At 42.7% G+C, this 26,918-nt stretch overlaps 1 protein-coding gene across 2 annotated transcripts in view; it reads left to right on the top strand.

Moving 5' to 3' along the window:
• LOC126525524 (uncharacterized) overlaps positions 1 to 23,030 on the top strand; it is a 47,093-nt gene extending 24,063 nt beyond the window's left edge. Inside the window, exons 5-8 of one of the 2 annotated variants that reach the window (XM_055067723.2) lie at positions 5,016 to 5,222; positions 5,392 to 5,693; positions 18,568 to 18,619; positions 22,868 to 23,030. In XM_055067723.2, coding sequence (XP_054923698.2) covers positions 5,016 to 5,222; positions 5,392 to 5,693; positions 18,568 to 18,603 — 545 coding nt within the window. In that variant the 3' untranslated portion in view covers positions 18,604 to 18,619; positions 22,868 to 23,030. Of the gene's footprint in view, positions 1 to 5,015; positions 5,223 to 5,391; positions 5,694 to 12,105; positions 15,597 to 18,567; positions 18,620 to 22,867 lie in introns of those variants that run through there. The other variant, XM_050173420.3, reaches the window with a different exon arrangement.
• Positions 23,031 to 26,918: the final 3,888 nt, after the last annotated feature.

Here is a 26,918-nt window from a genome sequence, read left to right as displayed (position 1 = left end):
AGGGATTAAATTGAAAGGAGAGAAATATTTACAGTACCAGTTTACACAGCTTTTACACAGTTTACACGGGTTGTTCTTGTTGGTATTTTTTTTTTTTCCATGCTAACACGCATGAAAGTACTCATGCGGTCACACGTTTACTTGAAATGCAGTTTTTCAATGGCATGCAATATGTTATTGGACAGGAATACATCGGTCGGCAGAGAGTTCCAATCATTTATTGTTCTAGGAAAGAAGGAATATTTAAAGCAATTTGTACGCGCGAAAATAGGGGTTATCTTGTCGGGATGATAATTTCTGGTAGCTCTAGCTGGTAGCGGCTGCAGAGAGGGTGAATGACCAAGTTGTAGTTCCCTTTTCCAAAGGCAGAAAAGCAATGTTAGGTGTGCTACCTTTCTTCAGGATTCTAGGGTGGCAATATTATTTTCATTAATCAATTGAGAGGGGGAGTCATAACGTCCATAACAATTATTTATGTAGCGGACGGCAAGCCTGTTTATGTTTTCCAGTTTTTTAATATTTTTTTTTTCGTGAATGGGTCCCAGACGACGCAAGCATATTCTAATCGCGACCTTACGAGTGTGTTGAATGCCAATTGTTTCACGGATGGAGGAGAATGTTTCAGCTTGTGTCTCAGTAGGCCGAGTTTACGTCGAGCAGACGCACAAACATTATCAATGTGTTGCGACCAGGTTAGACGATTGTTGATGGTTACACCCAAATATTTAAAGGAGTCTGTTTCAGAGACCGCGGATTAATAGTGTATTGATATGTTAGAGGGTGATTTTTGTTGGCAATGCGCATAAAAACCGTTTTTTCTTCATTAAGTTTCATTTCCCAGGTGTCGCACCAGTCAGAAATCGCAGTAAGACTTTTATTCAGGATCACTTGATCATTGGCATCTTTATAATCTCTTTGTAAAGTAAGCAGTCGTCTGTGAACAGTTTATTACTCACACTATCGTCTATGCATGCTGTTATGTCATTAATATATACTAGGAAAAGTAGTGGTCTGAGCACGCTTCCCTGCGGCACTCCCGAATTTACGGGGAGACATCCAGAGTAATGGCCCTCAACATCAACGAATTGCCTGCGCATGCTCAAATATGCACAGATCCAGTTTACAATGTTAGGTGGAAACCCATAGTTGCTTAGTTTTGTTATCAAACCAAAATGAGAGACCCTATCGAAGGCTTTGCTGAAATCGAGGAATATAACATCAACCTGGCCGGCTTTATCAAGAACGGAGGCAAAAGCGTGGATGCTAGAGAGAAGCTGAGTAGTGGTAGACAGCCCCTTACGAAAGCTGTGTTGGCACGGGGACAGAATACCATGTTTTTCAAGAAATTCCATCATGAAATTTGAGATTATATGCTTTAAAAGCTTGCAAGATGTAACCGTCAGTGATATAGGGCAATAGTTTGATAGTAATGTAGGGTCACCTTTCTTAAATACAGGCACAACACGAGCGACCCGCCAGTCTGATGGAACGATGCCACAAGATATGGACGCGCGGAAAATTACGAGAAGAAAATGTGAAAGCCACTCGGCATAGCGACGAAGAAAGGCACTAGAAATGCCGTCAGGACCGCATGTCTTTTTTGTGTTTAGATTTAAGAGCATAGAAAATATACCCTCGTATGTTATAAAATCAGAATTTACGTTTTCCACATCTTCAGCAATGACCAGAGAGCACTGATTAGACTCAGAAAAGATAGAATGGAAGTAATGATTAAATTTGGATGCCTGGTGTTGCTTATCTTGAATTATCTGACCATCAATCTTTAGGTGGTCAAGAGCTTGCCTCTTCTTATAGTTCAAATGTTGCCAAAATTTTTCAGGGTCAGTCTTAAGAAATTGGGTGAGCGTGTGGGAGCAATAAAACTGCCTACCTGCTCTAATTTTTTTAGTGAGTGTTTGTTTTAGCTCGTCGAATACTGGGCCAAATTTTTTTTGCCTTCGGAATCTTTTTACTTTTCTAACGAGGTGGATTATATCTCGATTGATCCAAGGATTTTTTCGGTGCACCTTCTTCATTTTACTAGGGATGAAGTTATCAATACAGAAGTGGCAAATGGATTTCAGCTTTAGCCATAGGTAGTCAACATCATCGCCAGAGAAGTCTTCCAGTGCTAGTTCAAGGTAATCGATAAAGGACTCGTCATTTGCTTTAGTATAGTTTTTGACGGATTTGCAGTCTTTAAGCGCGTTATTGTTTGAACTATCTGTTCGACATGTGAAACACACAAGCCGATGATCTGATATGCCTTCCTCAACAGTTATTACAACGTTTCGAAGAGATCTGCTGTGAAAAACCAGATCAAGAATAGAGGAAGCAGATCCCTGCACCCGTGTTGGAACGTGAACTGCTTGGTCGAGATCGCAAGCTAACATTGTGTCGAAAATAATTTGGTCCGCTAGAGTAGGTGACGAAAGTTTCTTCCAATTTATGCTGGGAAGGTTAAAATCGCCAGCCACTATTATGGTCTTTCTGCAATATTTAACAATATGTTCATGAAGTTTGGTTAGGAAATCCGACCTGGCACACGGCGGACGGTACACTGCTACAAGGTTAAACAAGAACCCGTACAAATTGATCTGTTGGAACAAACTTTCATGATTATCAATTTGTTCTAGTAACGATACAGACGTGTTTTTGCTCACAGTAACGGCCACACCACCGCCACGGGAAGTTCGGTCCCTTCTGTATATATTGTAGGATCCAGGAACCAAGTCCTCGTCTTTAATTTCTTCATGGAGCCATGTTTCGGTTAATACTACTATATGAGGGTCCTGACAAAGGAGTATAGTTTCTAGTTTTGCAGTTTTGTTAATTATACTTCGTACAATTACGTTTAAGATGCGCAAATGCTGTGGCCGAGAAACACGTGGTTGTCAATTGCTATCCGCGTTGACGTGTCTAGCAGGGAGCCTAACACGTGTGTTTTTGTATTCGTCCCACACAAACGTGTCGCGCTCCTTTCGCGCTCCTTTTAATAGCCTCTTCTTGATTTTGGGAAGCAGTCAGAAGTCGCAGGGGGCCATGAAGGTTCAACGTGAGCTGATGCAAGCGCGCTTGTTTCGTATCCATCAGGCGTTCGCAAAAAAAAATAAGGTCAGATACTTTTCTAACGGACCTCGTCAAGAAGGGCTATCCTAACTTTATGGCAGGTGGGTTATCGTAAGGCCAATCTGCGTGATAGACAAAAGGACCATGCATCACGTGACTCGATCACTGCTACGTGCGTAGCCGGTGCCGACAGTAAAGAGCAGGCACCGTCTGTGCCATTTCATTGTCAGGCGCAGGGTGATTTGTAACCTGTCAAAAATTCTGAATTCTGGAGGGTCACGGCAAGCTCGCACAACGCTCCTCTCCCCTCCGCCCCCTCCTCCTCCTTTTTTTCATTAATCAACCAACTGCACAAATGCATGCAACCAGGACATGACACTTTCGCGCCCACCTTGTAAATTCAAAGCTAGTCATGTGACGGGTTGCTTGAAGCTACAAAAATAGACTGATGTGTATCTACGAATGATGTCAGGAGCAAGAGGCCACTGTACGATGTGTCACAAGGATGGCGGCCATGAGCAATTTTGTTGCGATATTGTGCACTCACTTTCATTTGGGAGGCGGTTTGTCGGCTTTTTGAGTATCGCATGGCTGCTGTGAGTAGATCTGCGTTGATTCTGCACCAGTCCGTAACTTAAGTCGCCGCCACCCAATAAAGCAGTGTCAATTAGGCCTAACGGCCTAGGCAGTGTGGCCATTACAAGAATTTGCCGCTGACTGAAGTGTTAATGCGCCGTACACCGCCGTGGAATGCTTGAGACAGATATGTTCGTACGGGTGGCTCATCAGTGATCTGCGTGCCTTTCAGTGGTTAATCAGCTCAATCTTCACACGTTTTCGCATTTTCCGAAATATGTGCTGCTTTGGTTGCCGTTCCCTCTGTCCGCATAGCGTTGTTGTTTCAGTCAACCTTGTTGACCTAGATGAACCTTATTCTACTGACAGAAATGAGTGCTCTGAAAATCTCATTGCGACGCATGTGACTGCACTGAATTTTTTCGCAATTGCGCACCAGTCACACCATGGCTTCAACCGGGGCAGCCATCCGTGGAGTGCTCGGCACTTGTTTTGCACCAACGACAACAAAGTGACATCGCACGTGACATGTGCGAGTCTCCACATCAATATACTGAATATTCGAAAAACTGTATAGTAGATATTCAATTTGCATATCGGATTATTCTAATGTTCGCTGTTTGATTCGATTTGGTGATACTAGAGTATATGCACCCCCTAGTTTATTCCTTTGGGGCCTATCTTTCTTTATCCCACAACAATAATGGTCATTTAACTCTGCGTGCCTTTCCTTTGTTTAACATTGTGCACCATATACTTCCAGGTCACGAACAGCATGAAGTAGCTCTCTTGACAAGAAAGTAGCAAGCACAGTTTTTATGAAAGTAAATGCCAGCAAGACTGATGATAGACAAAATACATAGAGAAGAATGACACACACATTGATCTGTGTATTTCGACCTAGTGCTAGTCTTCCAGAAATCGAACTAAGTTACACCAACCGGCCCAAGTTTATACCCAACTGATGATTAATGTTGTAGGACAAAAAGACACCTCAAAAAGTGTAAGCTGTTTTTAGGGTGTATGGTTTTGGACTTGCCTTAAGTCATAGTATGATACTGGGCTGGTTGCTGTTTCATGGCTTCTGAAGTGTAAGACAGTGCAGCAAGACAAGCAGGATTTGGGAATGTGCTAGTTGGTATTTCATTGCAAACTTGACTACAGTGCGTACATAGACAAAAGGACCAAAATAACGACGATGACAAGCACTGTCTCAAGACAAGGACAGATATAAAGGAAAGCAACACAAGTGCTTGTGTTGTATCTCTTTCTATCTGTTGTCTTGCTCTACTGTCTTGCAATTAAGTTACCTCTAGTTGTTATGGCCCGACACGTTGGCACAAATGAGTGTGTTCCTGTCTGGCTCACAGATGCAGAGTACAGCGGCCCTCGTCTGGATACGGCTGAGGCACAGCTCAAGGCAGCTCAGGTGCCTGTTAAGAAAAGCGCCTTCGATCCGAGTGAATACACTCACCCCCACGACCTGACATGGTGGGCCGCCTCTCTTGCTCAAGTGCAACCCCGCGAGCCAGTAAGCGATTCAGACGACGATGATGGATATGCACTTCAGCGACCATGTAAGAGATTTATGTGTACTTCTGTTCAAAGAATTACTTGCATCTAAATTGTGACTGCCATTTCTTTCCTACTCTTAATGACAGGATTGTTGCTGCTAGTCAAAAAGTTCTAAAATATCTGCGCACATATAGGTTTCCTTTCACTTTCTTTTTTCTTTTCTTTTGCCAGTGACTTTTGAACAAGATTCCATTTGCGAGACTCTCTCGACAACGACACTGGAGTCCTCCTCCATGGAGCTAGAGCATGAACCTACTCCGGAGGGTCGCACAGCAGAAGCCCTGCCTGGCCTAGAGCCAACGGAGACTTCTACAGAAACTTTGACAGGGAGTTTGCCGGAGACACCTGCAGATAGTCTGACAGAGACTCCACTGGAAGGTACTTCACAGTTCTTGGAGCCCCTCCCTCCTCAGGAAGTGGACTTCACCATTGACAGCGTAGCTGCTGACCAGAAAGCTTTTGAGAAGAGCGATGTAAGTGCATCACCTTGTTTTCTAGCAAGGCCTTTTACAGGCGCTACCTAAAAAAAACCATAACTTTGCTTGCTTTGCTGCTTTTGTGCACTTCCATTCGTTCTTATGCTGTGGTGGTTGAGTCGCTGTGGTGTCCTGCATTTGTGCATGAGATTGCAAGTTCAATTGCTTGCCATGGTGGCCACATTCCAATGGGATGTGGAATGCAAAAATGCTTGTGTACCATGCATTTAGTGCATATTAACCCCTTCCATGCCGCACTATTATCCCGCATTTTCACAAAATAATGGCCAAATTATTTATAAATGGCCCAGTTGCCAACATGTTTTACTTCTTCCTCGAGAATAAACTCGCTCCTGCTTGCACCACCTCACAAATTGTCTGCTGCCATCTACCAGGAGCACAACAAAGCACAGAAACTAAACCAGCTTGTCCAACACATTGCTGGAAACCAAAAAGTACCATTGACGAGCTGATCTTGTCGTTGGTCGTTATACCAAAAACAAGCGGATGAAACCAGCTTGTCCATGGCCTGGAAGGGGTTTAAGGACCCCAGGTGATCCAAATTAATTGGGAGTCACTCTGCACTGCAGTGTCTTTCATAGATTTGAGACTTGATTCGGTATGTTAAATCCCATAATTTAATTCAATTTGACATTTGTTTTATATCGAAAACAATTTGCATGATTTAAGCACCAAAAATAATGACCTTGAGGGGTGTGGGACAAAAAGCTACAGAACTCTCTATAGTAGGTTGTTGGAATCTGTGGTGGAGAAAAAGCACCTTATTAGGTATAGCAAGGATGTTAGCAAACACATTGTCCTTCACTGTGCTGTTGTGGCCGGAAGGTACTTAAAGGTACAGGAGTCCTACAATGTTCACTTGAGCTCTGTTGCTCCTGCCGGTAGCATGCACCGTGATGCCAACGCTGCCTTTTGTCTTCTGTCCTAGAATGCTTTACGATTGGGTTGCTTCTGCTTGTGCTACTCTCTGCATATTTGGATTGCATCATGCAGTCTTTCTCTCTCTCTCTCTCTCTCTCTCCATGGTCTCATGGTTAGCGGTTAGCACACAGATACAATCTAATTGTTTAATTTGTCTTCGCAACAGACTCCACAGAAAAGATGCTTTCTTGGCGCACATTCTCACTTGGTCACGGGCAAATGAACAAAGTTCTGATATTCAGTTAATTGCAGCAAAATCTCGTTAACTCAGATTTCATTGGATAGGAAGCTTTTGAGTTATCTGATTACCAAATTAAGGAATGGACGAAGAAAACCTACAACCACCATGCCTACAGTGGGAAAAGGTTGCTTTAGTTTTATTAGTTAATATGATCTTCATGGATATGCAATTTTCATTGTGATATGCACTGGCAGTAGTAAGTGCTTGCACACAACCTTTGCACTGCGGTAGTGGTGTCAGTGCAACATGCCTTTAATACATGTTTCTCACAATCCTGCGTGCATCTTCCAAATTATTTCACCTCCAATGAGGTGGCTGGAAGTGTTGTCAGAACTGCTTATCCATCATGATGTAGAAGACAACTTTGATGCTAGCATGTGGGTTGCAGTAGAAGTGTACTTCATCCTTCATGGCTTCCAAGGTGCTTGTTATATCGCATGTCTTGCACTAAGTTCAAATAACAACAGTTCTTACAATTTCTGTTGTAACCACGGAGAATGCATTGTGTTGAAAATGGCCACCGTGAAGTCTTGCACGCCAACATGCATAGTTGTGGCAGCATCATGCACATCACAAGACGCAAGGAACCACAAAGCATTGCAAAATAGTTCCCCGCTATGAATTTATTAATTTTGAATTGGAGGTTGGGTTCATGCATACTGCTGCTTTGTTTTGGTTGCAGGTTAGAACATTGTTATTGCGCATTTGTAGTGCTCTGTGCTTGCTGTGCTCTGGGACTTGTCTGAATTAACCGGTGTCCAGCAGTACACTTCCGAATAAACAAGCGATTGATACCATTGAATAATGCATACATTGACAAGGCCTGATCGCAACTCAAAATTACGCAATTTTCTCAATCAGTGAGTGTCATATTAACAAACTTGTACTGATTGATGCCGTTTAATAATACATACATTGATAGGGCCCAATGGCAACTCAAAATTACCCGATTTTTCATATAAGTGAGGGTCAAATTAGCAAGCTTTTACTGTAAAATGCATATCTATGACGATCAGGGGGTGGCATGTGAGGTGGAACAGTGCAGTTTGCTGTGACCGTGTTCAGCAGGCATTCTTCTTGTGGGGCAGTTGGGAACAAAATGAGGCAGTCATGCACTCAGGTCAGTCTGAAGTCGTGAGATTGGCTGCGAGAAATATGCATGGCGCTTGGCGAATAACTGATCATGACAGAGCTGTTCTCCTTTTCTTTAACCCATTCTTTGTACCATTGCCGCAAATCTCTCAGTTGCGCACAGGCATTCATTCTGTGAAGAATTGAAATGCATGATACTTGCTCAGAATATAGCTCGTAGCTTCAGTTCATGGCTGCAGCACTCATCTGTTTGTGACATCATCTGTATGTGGGATGTGTTGTACGAAATATTAGATGCTGCAATTCAAATACCTGGTCACCTTTGGAATTGGCTGGTTTCTGGCCGCATGCATGGTGCAAATGTTTGAAACATTGGCTTTGGAGTGCTACCTAAAAACCTTGTTATGCAAAGTCTTTGCTGCACTAGCGATCACATGGTTAGCTTCCTTGCACTAGAACATGCTGTTACCAGGGCATATCAGCCATTTTCAAAGGAAGGATTTGGTGTGTGGCAAGTTTTAGTGGCTAGAAGAACTTGTGCCCAACACAAACATAGGCAACCATTAAGGGAAGGTAGCCCAGCACAAAAATTGTGAACATTGTTGCCATGTCGACTTGGTCTTTAGGCATGTAGGAAAACTGTCTTGGAGACATTGCAGCATGTTGTTCCTGGTAAAGACCACATAATGTGAAGGCAAGAATGCAAACAGTGTGAAAAGCTGATGAGTGTTCCTGACAAGTGTTCATGATGAGTTTTCCTGTTCCTGGTGTTGGCTCAACACATTGTTGCATATCTGCAATATACCTTCAATGCAGCCTGTCTACTACATTTGATGCAGTACATCAGGCTAAAATTATCTTAGCATCGGTGTTGCTTGATGTAGCTCTACAATAGTGTAAAAGAGCATTTCTGCGCACAGAGAAAATGCGCACACAAGAATATTTCGCAAGACTCAAATGTTCCTGCTCTTACACTAATATGTACATCCATAGCATAATTGAACTGCGTATGTGTGCGCACTCAAGAAAACTGTGTGGTTGTGTGCCTCCGTCAAAAAAGCAAAATGTGTGACAAACTTCCTCTAATCGTCGTCTTATCACCAACCAGAGGCAATTAGTTCTTGCGAGTGTCAAAAAAAAGAAGCAACAGAAACGCATGCACGGCGGCATCCTTCATATGTGCACCCCTGTGAGCACTAAATGAGCAAGAAACAAGCTGTCGCCCTTTGAGCAATTAGTAACGAGATAGCCATCAGTTTTGCAAGCGCAAGAAGCCAAAACCGCGCGTGGTACAAAACCCAAACCGCCGCCCGCCCGCGTGGGAGCAAACTAGCTCTAAACAAACCATGCAACAAAAACTGAGAGAGGGAGGCGAGCGAAAAAAAATTCCCTGTATTCCCACATAGTGGCAGCACATGACAGAAAAGAAAAGTTAGGAAATTGGTACTCTTTTTAAATGTACAGACGGCGCCGTAAATATACGGCATCGACCATTTTTGGACTTGTTTGCGGCGCTGTTTATTTACGTCATTGACCCTCAAAGGGTTAAGGTAGATTAAGGTGGATTAATGTTGATTAAGATAGAATAAGGCAGATTAAGGTAGAATAAAGTGTATTAAGGTGGATTAATGTAAAATTAGGCAGATTAAGGTAAATTAGGGTGCTGTAAGGTGGGTTAAAATGGATTGAGGTGGAATGAAGTGGATTAAAGTAGACTAAGGTTGGCACACATTAGAGCAAGGTGGATAAAGGTAGAGTTTTAACTCATTTAAGATGTGAACTTATAGAAGTTATAATTCTTTCACATTAACATCGCGTAAGAATACTTAAAGGGACACTAAAGTGAAAAATTATTTCTTCTGCATCAGTAAACTACAGTTCTACAACACCAAAAACACCACTCGTACAACGATAAGACGTTTAGTAAGCCAGAAAAAGTGCAAGAACGAAATACGGGTGGCGACGCTTACTTAAGTTCCCGCACCTGGGGGCTGTGACGTCTTGGATTTTGATGGCATCTTCTAGGGCCTACTAATCATATATAGTGGTACAGATTGACTACATTGTGTTCTAAAGGAACCAAATATTGAACATGGCAAGTTTCGGGAACCTTTATTCAGCCAACGCGGCCCAAATGCGAAAACATACTTCGGAGTCCCTGACGTCACGCTGACGTACCGGCGCTGGGGTTTCGGCGCGAAATTCAAATACTGATACTTAGACCTTCATTTTCTCATCTAATAATCAAACTATTTTTTTGAAATGACTGCCTGCAGGGTTCTCAAACAGTGCTTCATTAGTCTAACTTGATTTATTGTTTCGCTTTAGTATCCCTTTAAAGGGACCCTGAAACCATTTTGGCGATTTTCTACAAACGTACTGAGTCGTTAGAGTAGGTCCTTCTGATCATTAATTGACGCATCTAAGTGCTCCGCGTAAAGCGTGTAATTTATTATAAGGTTTTAAAAATGCATATCGCTGTCGATCACAGCACACTGCGCGGCGGAATTTTAAGCCGCCCCTACCCATATGACGCAAATCACCCATATCACGTCAGTGGGGCGAGCTATCCGATTGGCTGACCAGGGCACGTGATCGATAATTTTTCCAGCTTTATGGTAAACAAATGATGTTCGTAATAGTTGGAATGTTAGTTAATTTGTTTTTATAAAAAGAAAGTAACATAAAGGGAATGCACAAGAACAATTTTTCAGTACTTTTAAGCACTTCCGGCACACAGCAAGTGTCGTCTGCTTGTGTTACAACATGCTCAGTCTTTGACGAGAGCTCCGTGTCAGTGTTGGTCTGTCTTTCTGCGAGCGCTATGATTTGACTTTGTTGCGTTGTGGACTGCAAACGTAGCGACTGGCAATATGTCAAGCTGCGACATCGTGTCCTTCTGCAAGCCAGTAGACTAGCGGACTGGCTGCAGCGCATCGGACTGCCCCTATCCGATCAGCGCCAGGATTTGTGCGATTGCGGCCGTCACTTTACACTGGAAGATTACTAACACAATAGCGTTTCGCGAGTCCGGTATTAGGGTAAACGCAAGCGCCAAGGGGACAGGGCCTGGCCGTGTCCCCTTGCGTGTCGTTTCATGGGATGAACAGAAGCGCAAATGTGAAATGCTGGTGTAAATTTTTCGCAAGCGTGTAATCGTTAACACATTGTTTTTGTAAATGTTTAAAATCTTTTACACTTGGCTAGAGCAGTATTAGCTCTTTCTTTGGCTGGTTAAGCTCTGCGCCAATGGGTGGCTGGACCGTGGAGACCGATCAGGCAGCTCACGTATGTCTACGCTAAAGTTCCTTCATCAGTTTAAGTTTATGCTTCCACCGTTCCGTCGAAACGTTCCGCTAGTGTGTGATTACCGGAATACCAGACACATTCGGCGCTGCGACAGAATGCTCGGAACGCACGCTGCTTCGATAGCTCTCACTTGGGGTCGACGTCCAAGCAGCTAGCGGAGAGGTTTCGCGCGAGCGGGGGTGGGCTCCAAAACAACCGGAAGTGGACGATGTGACGTTGCATCGTGACGCAGAACCAGTGAAGGCGGAGATTAGGCCTCGATGCCTCGGCGAACGAATTGAGGAGGAAAAGCATGGCTAGGGAGGAGGGTAACTTGTAATTGCTTGTAGCTCCATTAATACGTAACGCTTCACTTAAATTGTGGTGCAAATGTTCTACTTAAGCTGTACCCTACGCGTCTACAAAATTTGTCTGAGCCGTTTCAGGGGCCCTTTAAGTGGCTGTCAATGTCTTTTACTGTAATTATTGCTCGAATGAAGCACATTGCTGTAGTGGTCTTCTCTGGGCATGTGGCCTTGTCTGTGCTGTTATGCTTGCTCGTTTGCCACAGGAGTCCTAGAACGCTCACTCTTGTGGCTAGCTTCTGCTGTCTGTTTATGGCACACACTGTCACGCTGTGTCCTCTCCAAGGCTCCTCTGATTGCATTGCACCTGCTTTTGGCTGCTGTCTGCACCTGTGGCTTGTATCGTTCATCCTCGGCATCATACGGATGCTTCGTCTCCTCTTGCATTGGCACTGTTCAGACACTGCTCTGGATGTCCACTTCACTGTGTAAAATCTTACAAGGACATTGCTTGCCCTTACCCCTACCCAATTTTTTGCAGATGGTGAACAGACTGTCATGTTGTGCTCCACAGCGGAGGACCCCACATTTGAATGATGTCTTGAAGTGTCTTTGTGGAAAGATACAATATCACTCTGCAGTTACCTGACATTATGGTCTACTTAACTGCTGCCGAATTATTTGACATTTTCCACTGTTACTTAAACACCCTGCTTTTTCTTACTCCATGTTCTCTACAATGTTGTTCTCGCTATTTTCCTTGTTGGATATAGTTTCTTCAGTAATGAGAGTTGTGATCTACTGTGTCAACTTTCTAGAACATTTTTTTATGGTTGCTTCTTAACACGCACACACCTGCGTCGGCTGCCTGTGAAATTTTATGGAGCCATAGTGCATGAAACACTGGCTTCACACATTGCAGTACATGAAACAAGTAGCGAGTGTTCTCTCATGACCATGACATCATTTGCACCTTGGTGAGCGGAACATGGTGTGGTTTCTTGTAAAGGCTGAAAGCTTTGCTCGTGAGAGCACTGACAGAATTGAAAAGCCTTAATGTAACGAACCTGATATGACTGTTTATTCTTGAGAAACCAGGCCGTCTGTGCTGCTTGTACAATTTTCACAGAGGTAAGTTGTTTCATTTCTTTGTATTAGTAACAAAAACACTCATGTTTTAGCTATCAGCATCAAAATGCATATCCTGCTCCAGTGCTCTTCGAAGGTGAAACACTGTTAGTGCGCTGTTAGCGCTGTGTCGTCGTTTTATTCCTTAGATCTGTTGTCCTTGTCTTGGGTGCGCTGTTACAACTGTTAGTACATTCTGAAGGATATTGCTCCTTGCCTTGTATTCATGGCTACCAATTTGATGAACCAAAGTCTATTGTCTGGGCTGCAGAATGTCAAACTGGATAGCCGCCTCTGTGATAGTCATGGTCAGGTCAGTTCAGGTAAGGCATGGTGGAGCAGCACGTATATCGCCAAAATCAAAAGTGAAGTATGTGCAGGGAGACACTGCTGGAGCAGAAGCTGGACTGGTATGCTGGAATACGAGTGCAGTGAGTGTGGAGCAGTGTATACACTAGGGCCACTCTTGTCAGCAGACTTTTCTGTACTGTGCATATCTCTGACCTTGTACTCTCTTGCTCAGTCATCCTCGCCATCGAAAAGGCTGAAGCTGTTCTGTGTTTTTCATTCTTTAGCGGCACTCATGTGCAGTGCCATGGAAGAATTGGCCCTCTACATTGTTCAAGAATCACGCTGTGGAAAATGCAAGTTTGTCTGTAAAGTCTTGTGAAGCTACAGTTTAGCAATCCATTATAAAAACAGTGCAACAGTGGGCAGAGGATGGAGAGAAAAGATGAACAAACACAGTGCCTGTGTTCGTTCTTTCCTTCCGTCCTCTGTCCACTGTTGCACTATTTTTATAATAAATTATCAACTAGCCGGTCACACACATTGCACTTTAGTGCATGACTATGTTTTGTTAAGTGACACTCCACCCCCTACCCCTGTGCACATTAACAATAAACCAATTAGAGCATAAAATCAGCCATAAACAAATAATGGCTTAGCCTTATTCAGAAAGCATCATTCTAACATTTGAAACAGTGCAAGGCACAGGGCACATTGAGGGGCAGCCAACAGGCTTCCATATTGGTTAAGAGACACCAATTCACAAGTGAGTATCAAATGTGCATCAGGTTTTGCATTTATGTTGAACCTGGAACCTATTCAGATGACAGGTGAAAAATTTGGGAATGATTGCAGCACAAATAAAAGCTTGGTAGAAGCATGTTACAAATAGCTGTCAATTTGCCAACGTCTTGAATGCTGCTTCTTACTATGTTTCTAACAGCAGAAAAGTTGTTTTATGCTCTACTTGATTAGTAAGACTAAGAGAAAAAAGGGGACTAGATTTTTGCTAATCACGACCCTATAAATCCGACAGGCAATGCAGCCAAAGAAGCCATAAGGGTAATTAGCTTTGGTTTTACCTATTTATTGAAGATACTTTCAAGGCCCGAAGGCATTACAGAAAGAAGTGGGGGAACACTAAAAAAAAATTGTGCAAGATGCAAAGACGCATTCAACGTGGCATTTCATGAATGGTGGTTTTGAAGGTGTCGGTATCCAGGATGGCTGCAACGGTGGCGGGAAGGTGGTTCCAATCTTTGCTTGTGCTAGGGATGAATGCATTACTACAAAGTTTAGTATGTGAAAACAGCACACCAACTTTCAAGCTGTGGTCAGAGCGAGATTATATGTATGACGGTTGGGTGATAAGCTGTTCTTGTTCTTAAATTGGAAATCTGAAATATAATGAGGAAAAGGGAAAATTAAAGCGAATGAAAAGATAACAAGTCATCTTTCGGCCACTTTCATATACTTTTCATTTTCCCTTTTTTTATTTTCTACATTTCAGTTTAAAGCATAGCTAATTACACCTATGCGTTCCTTGGCTTCATGGCCCGTTGACTTTATATGGTCCTCCTTAATTAGTGGCATATATTATATAGTTTGTTATTCTGTGGCTTGCATTTTTCCAGACAAACTTCATGTGCTAGAATTGCATTTGGGGCTGCACTTACTGGACACTTATGGTGTCTTGTTGGGCTGCATGGGAGGGGGCTTCAAAAGTTGGATTGGCTCATGTGTCCCACTAGACAATCACAATCAAAATTTATCGTTTCCAACTTTGCACCCTCCCATACAACCATTTACTGTTATAAGACCATTACAAGCTCGTCAAACTGTTATGCAAAGCTGACATTATCTTGTCACTTCACTCTTTGTCATTGTACTTGGCCGAAATACTTATTAAACCATGCAGGAAACTTGTGTTTTGAATAGTGCTTGGTTGATGCGGTGTCAAATATTATTTATGACTTCATTATGGTGTCTGCACAGTGAAGCTTGTTTAATTCGTAACTGTTTTCGCTATGTTTTGAAGCACACTTGGGAGACTAATTTGGGGGAATAACACCCTAGAATAATGCCTCCTGACCAAATGTAGAAACATTGGATAAATAATAATTAAAAAGAGGACATCACAGTAAAAAAACACGGGCAGCCAGTGCTACCATATTACAGTGCATATTGTTTACATTGCCTCTCTTAGGCTTATTGTTCATCACCTGTGCATTCATGTGGTACAAAACATATCAGGTCATATCTTAGTTCTGTAAAACTTTTTTGTCAGGGGAGGCTGTGTCTATGATCTGAAGCTTGGATGTCACCTCATCTTGAAGAGCGATAAGGCCTTTGAATGATATCAACAAGGATGGATGGTGGCAAGAACAGTGCTGCTTTTGTTTTGCGCTCTTTCGTACCTCGCCACCTTGAAATTCGACTTTTCCTGTGTCTCTGTGTATGCGTACCGTGTGCAGAGATTGCATATATGGAGTAATAGGGTGGACTTTCTGGGGCTTTTCTCTTCTCGCTGTACCAAACTGCTTTTGGATTATTCGAGCAAAAAGCACTCTGCTGTGCCGTTCATGTAGTGCCGTAAATAAACTGTTCTTGCCAAAGGCGGTGAGGTAACACTTTATAGTCTTCACTGTATAAGCCATGCTTACAGGGTTCGTATGCCTTCAATATTTTTGAATTTAGAAAAAGAGTACCAGGGCCCTCAAAACTCTTAAAAAGAAGTGTACTCCTTGAATTCCTTGAGAACTGGAGTCGAGGGCAACTTTTAAACATTGAAAGTAACAAACTCTGCATTAGGGCTATGTCATAGACACTGCATCTCTTCAATTTGGCATCCTGGAGTATCCGGGGCTGCCCTAGATGCTGTGCTTGCAACACTCATTGCCTGAAAGCAGTCTCAAACAGTCCTGGGCAGTCAGAGAGGACAAATCAACGGGCCCCACTGCTGTCTATCAGGAAACAATCCTTGATATTTTATTTTCAGAATGTTACTAAGCGATGCAATGTGGTGTATCCACAGCCACTAATGACAGGCTAGCTTTAATTACCATTGCCATTGTCGAGCTAGATAAAGCCAGATCAAGCAACCAAGCTGTACCACCCCCCTCCCCCACCCCCCTTCCTAGATTGTTCATATCACCACTGTTATGGCTCTATTTTTGAGCCCTTAGCTCTAGAAATGCATAATGAAAGGTAAGTTTCAGCCATGTGACTTTAACACAACGAGTATCTTCAGCTGAAGCAGAGTACCACTAACCATCATGCTAGAAGGCAATTGACATCATTACATTGGGAAAGTCAACGTTGAAAAGTCACCTGAAGAGCTTGAAGCATGTACTGCTGAGGAAGCCTTTATCAAGCAGATGTACTTCTCTTGGGACCTCTTCCCATAAAAATCTGACGTGTGTTGATTCTGGATGTCTTCTGATCTATGGGCACTGTTTTTTGTTACATAGTTGATATCTATTGGCGTCATTGCAATTATACATCAAAGTTTGACTTAATGAATCTCACTGCAGCCGGTCTGTAATTGTCTGTACCTTTGCTTCACTGGTAGTATTATCAGGTTTATATTTATCAGTAAGGGACGTTAGCGGTACATGTGTTGCCTCTTTGGAGGAACTGTAAAGAAAATGATCTAGCATTTGGGTACGCAGTAATGATGCGAGACAATTTTATTGATCTGAAAGAGAGCTGGGATAATTGGAACTTCAGCCACTAAAGCTAAAGACAGGGTTGGGCTGGCTCTTGCCTACTGACAGTGGCAAATAAAAAAAGAGTATCTTTAAATGCCACAAAGAGATATTTGGGAAGGATGCAATTCAGCAGTACCACTAGAAACAAGACACTATGGTCGAAACATTTTGTGATAAAGCAAAAGAATCAAGCTTGGCATTCTGCATAATGTTAAAGAGCAGTTTGCAGTTCTCCTAAGAAAGAAATTGCTTTTTCAAACCCATAAAAATTTTGCATTGCACTTTTCACAAATGGCAGCAATCCTCTGCATCATCCCATAATATAACTCTTTCACATATATGTGTCATTCTGAATGGCACCTGCAAAGTTGCTGCCCATCGGGTTGCCCAGCTGTGTGCCCTCATCATTGTTGAGGCGATTCCTCGGTTTCATAAGTGCTATATGGTCACTCCAAAAAGAGCTTGACTTGGCACCGAGTCTCAACTTCAGTCGACAGCTTAATTGATCAGACGAAGTAGCGCTAGTTATGCTCAGCAGGTAAGGGTGGCAGGCAGCAAGTTGTTGAAAGAAGCTCGCCCTTAGTGTTTATACCCACAGAATACATCTGAGATTAGGCACAAGATGATGTGCATGGGCTGGACTGAACAGTTGCCCACATGAAGCAGAGTTTGGATCAGTAGACTAATAGATGGCTACTATTGCTAACACCTAACAAGTTGGTGTGTCTGAGGGAATCGCATAAGCTCGTGTGTGGGCATAAGCCTCCAAATTGAATTTGTGCAACACAGCCTAAAGTGACAGTGTCGCAGTTGCATGCACAATAATTGCACTTGGTGATGACACACCACACATGTTGGACTCTGCCTTGGGGGAACATGAAGCGTACCTGCAGCTTGTATGCAAGCACTGGAGCGGGCCCTGAATCATTTCTTTCTTTATTGGCTTTTGGATAATGGGGCAAGGTTTCTTCAAGTAGGTGGAACACTTTTCACATCTTGGAGCACAGTTCATGAAAGTTCTTGGGGACATGAGAGCCTACTGGATGCCTCTCATGTTCAACCTTCACATGCTTTGGAAGTCAACATGTAATGAATGACTGAGATTTCATGTCTACTTCTGTTTTCTACCTCACGGCATCTTTGCTGTAACAAAATACTGATCACCAATTTGGCACACAAGTATCAACTGTTTAGTGTGCATGTCGAGAAACACAGGTAACATCCTTAACGGCACACCTTGTCTTGGTGAAATTGTTTTTGAAACATACTCTTTTCATAGGTTTCGAAAGAGTGGTTTCACGCACATGTTACAATTGTCACTGCTGCTTTAAGAGATTGACCCAAGAAACAAGTTTGTTTCCCATGAATAAGCCATGTGGCTTTGACAGTTGAACCAGTGTGCTGGAAATTCAAGTGGAAGCTAGCTTCACAGATAGCCTTGGCATGATGCTCTACACTGAAAGCCTTCTTACTTGAATGTGCATTGGTTCCTCTTGAGTGCATGCCTTTACGTAGTAGTATTTCACAAAACTAGTATTTATTGTTAGCAAAGTCAAAGCCTTGTGCATTTTGCATATTGCAGCTAATAGGCATGTGCCTTACTTTTTCAAAACTCTAAGCCATTGTGGCAGGAGTGGCACAAGCGGTGATCAGCAGGTAGGTATGGCAGCAACAGTCTGCATGATCAGTATGAGAGTTCAAAAAGAAAAAGTTTAAATACCCTTTTAAATGTGCTAACCTTAATTACATGCTTGTGAAGCGAATTTAGAAGCAATGCCTAGAAAACATCGCATTATTTCTTGTGAAGGTAGGCTGATGCTAAAAACTTTTACACAAATATGCAAAAGCAAACGTATGGTGCATTTTGCTTCTTCCAGTCTGACGAGGACTTGCCATTCTACGACCTGGACTAGCAAGTGTCCAGCAGGGGTAAGTCGCAGTGTTATGCTTCTCAGATCATTATCTTATGTGGCAAGCCTTTATTTAATTTTACTTCTCACCATTGCATGAGCAATGTCGCAGCGAAAGCCTTTGAAAGATCGAAAGAGAAGCTTAGGCTTGTTGGTACATAATGTCTGAGCAATAGCACAAACTTGAGAGAGGGACAGAGGAGGCAAGACATAAAAGGAGCATTATCAACTTGACGTTACAAAATGCTGCCTTGAAAACTTGCCCACATTTGATTGATCAGGCGCTCTGGAACCAGGCAGCTTGCTTGTTGAAAGCTGGTTGTTCAATAAGTCTACAGGTCATCGTGGTGGAAAGTTTGCACCATCGAGTGCGCTGATAGAACATGTAAGGTTGCTGCAGTGCCTTACATTCACATCTCACAATCTCAAAAAGATAGCGGGTCACGCAGAGGTAATTATGGTGTTCAGTGCTCCCAACAAGCTTTCCACAAGCTTTTCGACCTTTCAACAAGCTTTTCAGCCTAGTTTTGGAAGCTTGCTCAAAGAAGCATAAATCAAAGTTTGTAAATTATGTTGATTATGCCCTATACCAAATCCCATTAAGCTGCAGCAAATACCGCATCAGGCAGTCCACTAGACGCCTAAATGGCGTCTTGGAGAACATAATGGTAATGTGCACAAGTCAAAGGACAGTATTCTTGCCCCACACGTCGGCACATGCGGTTGTAAGCTAAATCTTCAGGGAGCTTATGTGATAGTCGAGAATAAAGAAAAGCTAGTAAGAGAAATACTTGAGGCCGAGATGATAGACAGACTGGGCACACAATGTGTCGGCATACCATCTGTCTGATTATCTATAAAAGAACTTGCACTACTTCACACCTACCTTAAATAGTCATTCATGTCATTCATGCATGTAATAGGTATGTACTGCTTTAAATAAACATTTGTTGAAAGTTAGCGATTGTGTTGTCGTGCCTCTTCTGTCCTTGTCTCAAGTTTGTGCTTTTACTCCAACCTTTGAAAGCGTTTGTGGTGCAGCCTTGGCTGGTTGATCCATAATCTGCATTTACTTGGGCATCGACTGAGCCTTATACATTTAGTATTCATCTGCTGCACAGGCATTCAGAACTATCGCATATCAAAGCCAAACCAAGACTGATGTTCCGAAAGTGTGCATTGTAATAATGCTTGTAGAGCAGCAGGCCTACAGTTTAACTGTGCTTGCTTCTTCCCAAATGATTTAGTCATTATGGATCACTGCCTACTTTAGTCGTTGTGGATCGCTATGTAAAAGCGGCAAATACGTTGCAACTAAAGTAGTCCTGAATTACTCCTCAGGTTTGGTGAAAAAAATGCAGTCTGTGGATAGCTTGCTCTGCTGTGAACCTCTCAGCCAAATTTTGCAGTCGTACGTGGAGCTCGCAAGCACAGCGTGAAGTTACATATTTCTCTAACACGCTCTTCTCAAACAAGGCCTTTTCCTCACCTGCTTCAAGGCTGCCAGAGGCTTGTATATGTTGTCACATGCAAGATTTTCATAGATGGCTGCTATGGGCTAGCAGCTGACATAGATAGATCAAGAAGGGTGTTTGGATAAGTCAGCTTCTTCCTACTGTTACTCTGTGTATTTATTGATGCAGATAACTAAGTCAAAATCTTCTTTCAAATTTCAATAAGAATGACATACTTCCTAAAGAAGCTGACTATTGTCCGCTCACACTCGGCTGCGGCCGCCCAGATAGGAATTAAACTTTGGCCACCCTGCTCATCTGTGTCCTAGTCATTTGGTCTTGCTAATTTCGATTAGTTTTGAACACTCGGCTAGTGTCGAACCACGTGGAACTGAAGGTCAGACTACACATATGCTTGCCAGCACGCACTCGCTCCTAGACGCCTTGACAGCCCTCTCTTCGTACTGAGCTATTGACAGTGCTTCAAAATGCACAAGTTGGATGTGGTTGGAGTCGGTTAAGCTGGTGCAGGACAAAGCTGTGGTCCGCACCATGTAGCACGGAAAAACTGGAGCACATGAACGCAAGCGTGCATTCCTGCCTCGTCGTGCACAAAGCAAACGCTTCGCATATGCACAACAGTTGCATGTAGCTGCAGTCTGCTACATAGCATAGGTACCGTGGCCACCATGAATTGCCGCTACGAGCCCACTCACTGAATGCACTGTGGCTCGCGGAGGACAATGCGACGCGCCATAGGCACCAAAAATAAAAAATAGTGGCGTCTACGTGAACATTCAAAATCAAATTTGAACTGCACGCCATGGTGACATTCAGCGAGCACAGCGCTGTGGGCATACCCCACTCTGCAGTAGCCTTTGGAATGCAAGACATTGAAGAAAGAGCAGGAGCATCGTGAAGGGAATCAAAGGTGATCTTTGATTGCCCGTAACTCCGCTTATGCTGAACGCATCGAAGTAGTCTTTTCTGCGACGTATTTCTGAAATAATTAATCTAATTTAACTTCAAATGCATTTTTTGACTTTGACAAAAGGTGTTTCAAGGCCGCTTTAAAGGGCAAAGCATTCTTGCATTGTGGTTGTATGTGTGGATACAGTTTAGCCTATGCCATAGTCTCTGCTTCGCACTGTCCACAGCTGCACACTGCTTTAAGACTGCTGTAGAGGTGGAACCTATGCTTGAATACGACATTGTGTTTCTTGAGCGATATCACATCTCTCATTACAGTAAAAATGGTGGTCAGTGCCCCCGAGTCCTAGTAGTCAACATTGATGAACTTATTTGCCAGTTGACAGCAAGCACCTTTCTCGTCCTGGTGCATTGTACAGCCTTTATGAGGGGTGGTCAGCACTTGTGGTTTGAGGGAATTTTGCTATGGCGACAGATGTTAAATAAAAACGGTGCTTCACCATTAGATTTAATCATAGTAATTCTGCATTAGAGGTAAGAGCAGACAGTATATTAACCCATTCAGCATTGCTGACATACCAATAAGTTTCTGGAGTGCATTTGCCATTATATACTATGTCATTTTTTAATTTCTGCACAAGCAAAAATAAAGCATTGTGTTCGTTTTATAGCATACGAGAAAAAAACATGATGCTGGGAGTGCGTAATTTCCGAAAAAGAAAGAAACCTGACAGTGAAAGTGTTAAAAGTGTAGGATCTGTGCTGTGTGCACAGAAATACTATTTGGCTCACGCATTCATGATAGCATTATAGAAAAAAAAAATTAAATTATGGGGTTTTACGTGCCAAAACCACTTTCTGATTATGAGGCACGCTGTAGTGGAGGACTCCGGAAATTTCAACCACTTGGGGTTCTTTAACGTGCACCTAAATCTAAGTATACAGGTGCTTTCACATTTCGCCGCCATCGAAATGAGGCTGCCGTGGCCGGGATTCGATCCTGCGACCTCATGCTCAGCAGCCCAACACCATAGCCACTGAGCAACCACGGCGGGTTATAGAGAAGATTTGATTGATACCCATGGCGCACACAGGCACTTTCCAATGGCTATTAGTAACCACAATGGCAATTCCATCAAACTAACAGTTGTGTTGTTGCTACACAGCAAACTCGATCGCCGAAAGGTTTAAATAATCTCAACACCAAGTGCATTTGGCAGTGCTGTTGCAACAATTCTGCATCCCTGAAAGTGCCCAGCCTTTTACTGGTGTACAGTTGCTAAGTATACTGTAACATTTGTAACATAATGTAACATTTTTAGTTTCATTATTGTCACAGATGATCATTTTTCATAGACCAGTGTTGGTTTTGCAAGAGTGCATGCTCTGGCAGCATTCACACTGCTGGCTGCAGCATATGTAATGTGGCACAGGACCAACGCTTGCTGTTGATGCAAGAGTATTATTTTTATGAGGTGAATAGTTCCATGCTGTTGTTTTTTGCTTTGAACGCATTGTTTACAATCTGCCAGCAACGGATTACGCAGGCTCGCTGCTTGAGGGCTTTAGAAATTTCAGTACAGTTTTGCGCAATTCCACCGACTTGTTTGAATATGGACTTGACTGCTGTCGAAGCTTCCTGTGTAGCAGTGCCTAGTTCACCAATGAAATGATAGACCATCTGTTCGAAGGCCTTCAAAATGAATGTGTGACACCAGTACAAGACCACAGGAGAAGAATTATACTAGTGAATTTTGGTACAAAGAGCACAATCCATTGAAGTTATGAATGGCTGCTGTTCACAACATCTCTGTCGTTGCCTGTGTTTTGTAGTTCAGTGGGGCAAAGCATAAATAGGATGACCTTGCTTTGTATCTGTGCAGGTGCACTGGCATGACTCTCAGCTATGTGCTTGGAAGCATCATCTTTGCTTGTTCCAGTCGGCCAGAAGAATGGTCACTTCATTTGCTGTGTTGCACATTTTTTTGCTAGAGCTCAGGAGCTCTGTCTCTGTTAACTTGTATTTAATAAACAACTCAAAAACCATTCTGGAGGAATTAATTGTTGGGCTAGTTAGTTTTGCATAGCTGAACAAGTAAATTAGCATAATAAAAGACACAAGACAGGGAGACAAAGGCAAGTGCTACTCACAACTGTTTAACAGCAGGAAAAGATTCTACATATATATCCTCTTGTCATTTAATATTTCATCCTTTTTATGTGACATTTTATGGGGGGAGGGGGGGGGGGGGTTAAAGGTTTTTAGGTATGTTGATGGTTTTTCAGTGCTTTTAAACAAACATGGTGATCATACATTCCCTGCTATCATTTTAGAAGCTTTTAACAATGAAGGCCAAGGTAGGGTGGCCCTCGCCAAGGCCTTGCTTTATGCATGAACCCCCCCGACGCCACAGGCCAGCAGTTCGATTTAAAGCTGTCTTTTGGTGTTGGTTACATCTGCTGGGCTTATCAACTTCGTTCCTTGAAGCAATTACTGCCTTATGATCCACATTCTAAGATGGTGAAGCCAGCAGTAGGTTTGCTTTGCATGGAATCTGCTCTATGCAAATTGTGCACGCACAAAGTGCAGTCTAGTTTGTCAAACCAAATAGACTGCCTTTTGGGAGCCGGTTTCTCCCTTGACGGTCGTCAATGCTGTTGCTGAATCTCTGCTGCAAGAAGTGAAGCTTGGAGCACGAAGAGTATGAGCAGAGATCCAAGAACGGAAGTTGTTGCCGGAGGTTATACCATATGTGCACAAAGTGTTACACAACCTTAAAACGGTTGCAAATCGTTGTGGTATACCTCGTTTTTTTCTGCGCCCAACAAGCTTTCCAACCGGCGCCCTCGAGTTTGTTGTGAAAGCAGATGGGGCTGCTACATTAAGCATGAGAAGCCCTTAGTTAAGTGCTCTAGAGGGTTTATCTACACCATGATCTAGTCTTGTGGGTAGATGTATGTCGGCCAGACTGAATATTGTGTGAACAACTGCTTAAGGGAACATGTGCAGAAAATAAATGAGGATAAGGGTGCACATATGGTGGCCCATGTTAACACGTGTGGATGTGGCACTCGGTTTTAGAGACAACCGTTCTAGACAGTTTATCTTTCTTTCTTTTTTTGCATTCTTCAAATAGGTTTCGACCAGGCTCAACAAGCTGCGGTCCTTTGGGCTTCTGTAACAACGCAGCACTCTAGACATTATACAGACCCTTTCATTGGGCGAGGAGGAAAGGGCGCATGGCTGCCACACTTATGCTTAAAAGTATTGTAATCATTTGAACATTTACTCCGCCGCGCAGGCTCTCTTCTTTCACATTAGGATGCGATTAGGTTACCATCGTCACAGGACAGTACGCACTTTTACATTTTGTTTTGTTTTTTTTCATCGGACAAAGCGGGCACTTTCAGAAGTCTCTCTGACGCCATTTTCATTGCAAATGAATGAGTATGCGCCATAGTGTTTGAATTATGTGGTTTATATTGTGACAGTAGCGTCCGTCATGAGTTTCTGTGCCTACGGTAATCGCTTCAATCAAGGAAAAAAAAAGCTTTTGATGCTGCCGTTCGGCAAGCATGATGTGTAGTGACGCAAGATATGGATGCGCCGGATTGATCGAGCAAACTTAAACAGGCTGTTGTCCGCACGCCTTTGTGAAGCAAGTAGGACGCTTCTGAATAATGAAGTGTAGTATCTGAAGTCAATGCTTTAAGTCGGGGGAAGCCCGGGGTGGTGGTGGGGCTTTAATTAATAAGGAAGGGCTTGGCCTCCCCCTCTGCAGGTCAGCTATAGCACTACAACAGCCATTCTATTAGCGGTGGAAGCGATTTTATTGCCAGTAGTGCCTTCTGTAGGGTAATTCTTACTCTCCAATGTTTCTGTTAATGATTTAATTGCGATTAATCGGTTGATGTGGCATGAGCAAAAACAAGATAGCAGGTATTGTCATATTGCTGCATGCATATACCCGAGGCACTGCACATGACTTGGCACCACCCTTGTTCGACTAAGATTCTTGCTACAGCATACTATTTCGTGAGTAGCCTGAGCGTGAAGCTACCTGCTCGTGAATTATTTATTTATTCAAAGTACCTTACAGGCCTCTGTTTGAGGCATTGGGTAAGGGGGGCTAGTACAATAAAATTAAAATGCAAATCAATAACAGACTTAAACAGCAGACATCAATAAACAGACAGAATTATAGGCATAAATTCATACATTTCAGGGGAAAACACTATACAATACACAAGAGTTAGCCGAAAATTCATGTTTGAAAAAGAAAAGTAAGATAACTAATTTGATATCTAAAAAAAATTTCCAGGTACGTATACACATGGGTGTTGTAAATGAACATTGAAGACGCATAAAAAGAGGAACACAAAAAAGCTCCTGATCTATATCATCCCAAGAAGTGCATGGTGAGATCCTGGTGAAATGTGATTATCAGATTCAGTGGCAATGAAACCTTGGAGGTCATTCCAGAGGCGAATGGCTCGTGGGAGCACTTATGAATTGAGAGGGTCCGTAGTGCTGTAAATGCGCATGACCAAGGTGCAATTATGTAGTGTGCGTGATGTGCAAGATGGGGAAGACAGACATAAAGCAGAAAGCTGGGCACTGTAAACGTATTTGTGAAAGAAGCACAAAAGCAAGATGCCATGAAGGATACTTAAAGATGGAAATGAAAGAACACCCTTTTGTGTCTGTAATGCTAGAGTGATCATATTTTCGAAAAACAAAATGAGCGGACCTATTCTGCACAAATTCTAGAAGGTTAATTAGATTATTGTAAGTGATCAGATGGGAAATCAAATTGTAATCTGGTTTTACGTGCCATGATCCGATTATTAGGCACGCCATAGGTGGGGGGAGGGTGACTCTAGCTCAATTTTGACCTCCTGGGGTTCTTTAGGTAATTTCCCCTATGCTGTTCTTCGTGTCATTGTTGGCGTGTGTGTGTGTGTGTGTGTGTGAGAGAGAGAGAGAGAGATAAACTTCGCATGGAAAAACGCTTTACGTATGGGATGATGCATCTTCCACATGTGTTCCAGTTCTAGCTGCCGACAGCAAGGCATCCAAATCGTAGCGGTCACAGAACTCTGACAAATTTTTGTGTATCCTTTCTTTGAATGCCAGGAGCATTGTCAACAAAATAGATAAACTTGAAATTTTGTTACTTACTTACGGCCCTCACTTGGTGGTTTTGACTGAAACCTGGTTAAATGAAAACATTTGTGATAGTGAAATTATTCCGCCTGGCTTTAGCATATATTGACGCAATCGTGGTTCACGTGGTGGGGGAATTGCAGTGATTGCTAATTCTGGTATAAATTTTCATGTCATGCAACAGATCGAAGATTATGAGAGCTTGTTTCTAAACATCACAACAAATGAGTTGTCGTTTGTACTCTGTGCGGTTTACAGGGCACCTGATGCTCATGTGTCTTTTCTTCCTAGATTGTGTGATCAATTGGTTAAGTTTTGCAAACGAAATATAATGACAGGAGACTTCAACTTGCCATCCATAAACTGGAAACATTTGGCGTACGGTGAATGCACTAATACGGATGCTATTCTTGATATAATGCTTGCTTTGAATGTTGAACAAATTGTATGTGATTTTACTAGAGAGCAAGCACTCCTGGACCTTTTTTTTGTCAGTGAATCTTTCTCTAAATGTACTATTGCCGTTGAGCCAAGTATTTCAGACCATAAGTTGTTGTTTTTCATCTGGTCGTGCCCCAGGGACGTCAGATACAGTCGGTCTAGTGCGACAAATCATAGAAATTTTGAACGTTGTAATACCTCAATAATCGATTTTAAAAAAATCTAGTTATTGAGGCTCATTCTGGGAATGTTCATGACCTATGGTGTCATCTTAAACAAGTAGTGTCATTCTGTACTAAAAACTTTGTACCTATGAGGAAGGCTAC

Source organism: Dermacentor andersoni, chromosome 8 (assembly GCF_023375885.2).
Source record: "Dermacentor andersoni chromosome 8, qqDerAnde1_hic_scaffold, whole genome shotgun sequence".
Taxonomy (NCBI): Eukaryota; Metazoa; Arthropoda; class Arachnida; order Ixodida; family Ixodidae; genus Dermacentor; species Dermacentor andersoni.
Note: the sequence above shows the minus strand (reverse complement) of the source record. Positions and strands in the feature narration are given on the sequence as shown.